Below are 3,195 nucleotides of genomic sequence, written 5' to 3'. Positions count from 1 at the left end.
CAAACTCCCCAGAGCACACTCGAAATCTTGCTCATAGCCTCGTCTGTATAAGGTACTATTCCTTATTATACTCCAACAATGAAAATAAATGCATTCAATTCAGTATATGAATATTGCTTGAAGTGATCATTTGATCCCCACCAGATATATTTTGAACTACTACTACATAGATAGATAGATAGATAGATAGATAGATAGAGGGGGGCTAGCTGGAGAGGAGAGGAAGGCGGAGAGGTAGCGTAACAGCTATTCCAGTAAGAAAACCAGGCCTTGAAGCCTTTCCTGAAACACGCGAGTTCTAATAAAATATGGCTCGCGCAGGGGCATGCAGCCATGCACATTGTCTGCTTCTTTATAGTTTTTTTTTTCAAACAAATCGCACATTTCAGGTATATTCAGTGCTCCTTTAATCAAATAATTTTATTGAGAATTTGATAAAAAGAAATAGTTCGATTATTTTTTTGAAAACAATTCAAGCAATAATTTTAACTAAACTATTTAAAAAAATTGTTTCTCAACGTCAAATTTTAATGTCAAATTCTTTAAGGTGCCGTTTGGAAACATGGATTTCATTTCAAATTTAGGATTTTAAATCCAGAATTTCAAATCCAGAATTTGAAATCCAAATCCACTGTTTGGGAATATTAGAATTTCAATTCCTGGATTTGAAATCCAAATCCACTGTTTGGGATATCTTAGTATTTCAAAAGCTGAATTTGGAATTTAAACAAATTTTTACATAAAAACTTAATCATAACTCCAAAATTCAATCACAAATGCGTTTTTCAATAATTATCTAAATTAATATTTTGAAGTAGGTGATACATGAGATAAATATTTAATCTCGTTCAAAATTACAAATAAAGTTTAAGATAAAATATTCTAACTAACTAGTCATCATCGATGTGTAACAAAACCCAATTTAGTTTATCTAGGCTAAAACTTTTCGCACCCTTCCTTTCCGGCAGTAATGTAGCTAACAAATTTGATGTCATCATCACACCCTTTGAAACTTTCCTGCTAAAAGAAACCAGAAATTGGTTCTTTCTCTTCGAATGCTGCTGAATGAATAAGCTTTCTGACATAAGGTCTGATACGAAACGACAACAATCCTTGGAAACACTTTCCAAACCAAGAAGTTCCCTTGTCGGTAATTGAGACAGAACGTTAGCTTGTGCATCCCTGTTTCCTGGCCAGCTCTCCATCTTATAGAGTCAAGATAGCTGACAATTACACAAAGTTAGGATTAGGACAACTAAAGAAGCAAGTATGCTAATCAACAAAATGAAACTAGTATACTTGAAAGAAACAAAGATCCATGATCAAATTATGTGTGCTTAAAGAAACCTAACGACGAGATATCGTATTGAATATTTGGAACAAATACACAAATGAGCATTCAAACATTATAATCATTCTGAAGAAGAGTAAGTTAGAAAACTATTCTGAACCACAATGACCTCAAAAGAAAAAAGGGTTGAAAAACATAAATTTCGGTACCTTGTCTTGGCTGTACATCCTGATGTCCTTCACAATAAAATATCAAATCAAATCTTGAAAGAATTGTCGTCTGTAGGTCAATGTTATCGTGTGCAGTCTGGAAGATGAACTTGTTAATATAAGCAGCACAAAAGAGAAAAGATAAGTTTTTGGAACCATAATAATCATCAACCTTTAGATCATCATAACGTCCTGATGGAGGGTTTGCTGCTGCAAGTACAGATGTTCTAGGATTCAGTACTGTTGTTATACCAGCTTTGGCAATGGAAATGGTTTGCTGTTCCATGGCCTCATGAATGTCGACCCTGAGCCAAAAGTACAAATTATTAAATAAAACATAAAATGAGAAGGAGCCATCAAATTAGAACTTGATAATAGAGCACCTGTCCTCCGCCCTCATTTTGTCAAATTCACCAATGCAGACATAATACTTATATATTATGTTTAAATATATAAGTATGGGCTATGCTGCTAATTCTATTTCTATTGTTATGCCTGTCCTACGTATTACACGCTCGCTACCCTACAGCACTACAGAAGCCCTGTATTTTCTTATGTTAACAAGTTTTTTCCACACCTTGGACTCTATTAGGAAGAGCTTTGACTACTATAATTTGGGCACCAGGCCCATACAAGAAAAGCATGTTTCTCTGTGTACAAACCGAGACCACACTAATAAGCTAAAAAAACATTCCACCAAATTTCTACACCGCATTATAGTTCTGGATATACAGCCAGAGTTTTAGGAAATTGAAAGCAGCGATATCATGATTTGGGAACCAAGTAAAGGAGCAACCAAATTGTTAAAATCTTCAGATTCTATCATTTCCATGCCTTCTTTTCCTCTTTTAAAAACACAAATCAACTTGGCATACAGCTGCTGAACTCCAAAACATATGGCTTAAATGTCAATCAAGTGTTGCCCCCCAGAATAGTAAACTAAGACAGGGTAACTACAGACATTCTTAACTCTAAAGGCTGTGACATCTGGAAGATAATGCGACACAAGGATAAAGAAAAACAAGCAACTTCAATGTTAAACCCTAATTACAAAAATTAGAGCAGTGAAATCAATTACACGCACATATATACATATAGATATCAAATTAAGCAATAAAATGACAACAATCAATGTATACAGAGAGAAAAGATGCGTATAATCCAATACTAGCAAGAGAGACAAGGAGAAGGATAGATGCAGAGAGGGAGAGGGAGAGGGGGAGGGGGAGAGAGAGCGAGAGAGAGAAGAGGAGCGAGGAGAGAAGAGGAGCGAGCAGCCCGAAGTGAAGGCATGAAGTTTGTGTTCTATTTTTTGATTTCAAATGACATGTTGCTGACTAGTATTTCAAATTATTTTGTTTTGGCTTTTGTTTAAATTTGATGGAATTGGACAAATCCAAATCCAGAATTTACAGAATTTGCCAAACAGTAGATTTGAACAAATACAGGATTTGAAATCAAATCAAGGTTACCAAACAGGGCGTTAGAATTTATATTAATTCAAAAAGTTCCTAAACTTTGCTCAATATTTAAAAATATTATTTACAAGTTTATTTCGTATACATATATATAGGTAAGTTTATCTATTTATTAGTAAAAAATATTAAAAATACATATATTTATTGATGGAATAAAAATCTACAAATTATATATGTGATTAAAGTCAAACGTGTTGTTAATAAATAAAAGGGAGCA

General features: G+C 33.9%; 1 protein-coding gene across 1 annotated transcript; it reads right to left on the bottom strand.

The window, feature by feature from the left end:
• Nucleotides 1-769: 769 nt before the first annotated feature.
• LOC108222099 (DNA replication licensing factor MCM5) lies at nt 770-2,886 on the bottom strand. The gene is made up of 4 exons (XM_017395998.2): nt 1,884-2,886; nt 1,673-1,805; nt 1,501-1,597; nt 770-1,223 (listed from the first exon to the last, which is right to left on the bottom strand). Exons 1-4 carry the CDS (start codon nt 1,898-1,900, stop codon nt 1,207-1,209), a joined length of 264 nt encoding a protein of 87 aa, XP_017251487.1. The 5' UTR covers nt 1,901-2,886; the 3' UTR covers nt 770-1,206.
• Nucleotides 2,887-3,195: the final 309 nt, after the last annotated feature.

Source organism: Daucus carota, chromosome 5 (genome assembly GCF_001625215.2).
Source record: "Daucus carota subsp. sativus chromosome 5, DH1 v3.0, whole genome shotgun sequence".
Taxonomy (NCBI): Eukaryota; Viridiplantae; Streptophyta; class Magnoliopsida; order Apiales; family Apiaceae; genus Daucus; species Daucus carota.
Note: the sequence above shows the minus strand (reverse complement) of the source record. Positions and strands in the feature narration are given on the sequence as shown.

Bases quoted from the DNA above. Each gene is read 5' to 3' on its own strand.
- LOC108222099 (XM_017395998.2), bottom strand. The intron at 1,598-1,672 runs GTTGATGATTAT...TTCATCTTCCAG, and splicing joins GACGTTATGATGATCTAAAG to ACTGCACACGATAACATTGA.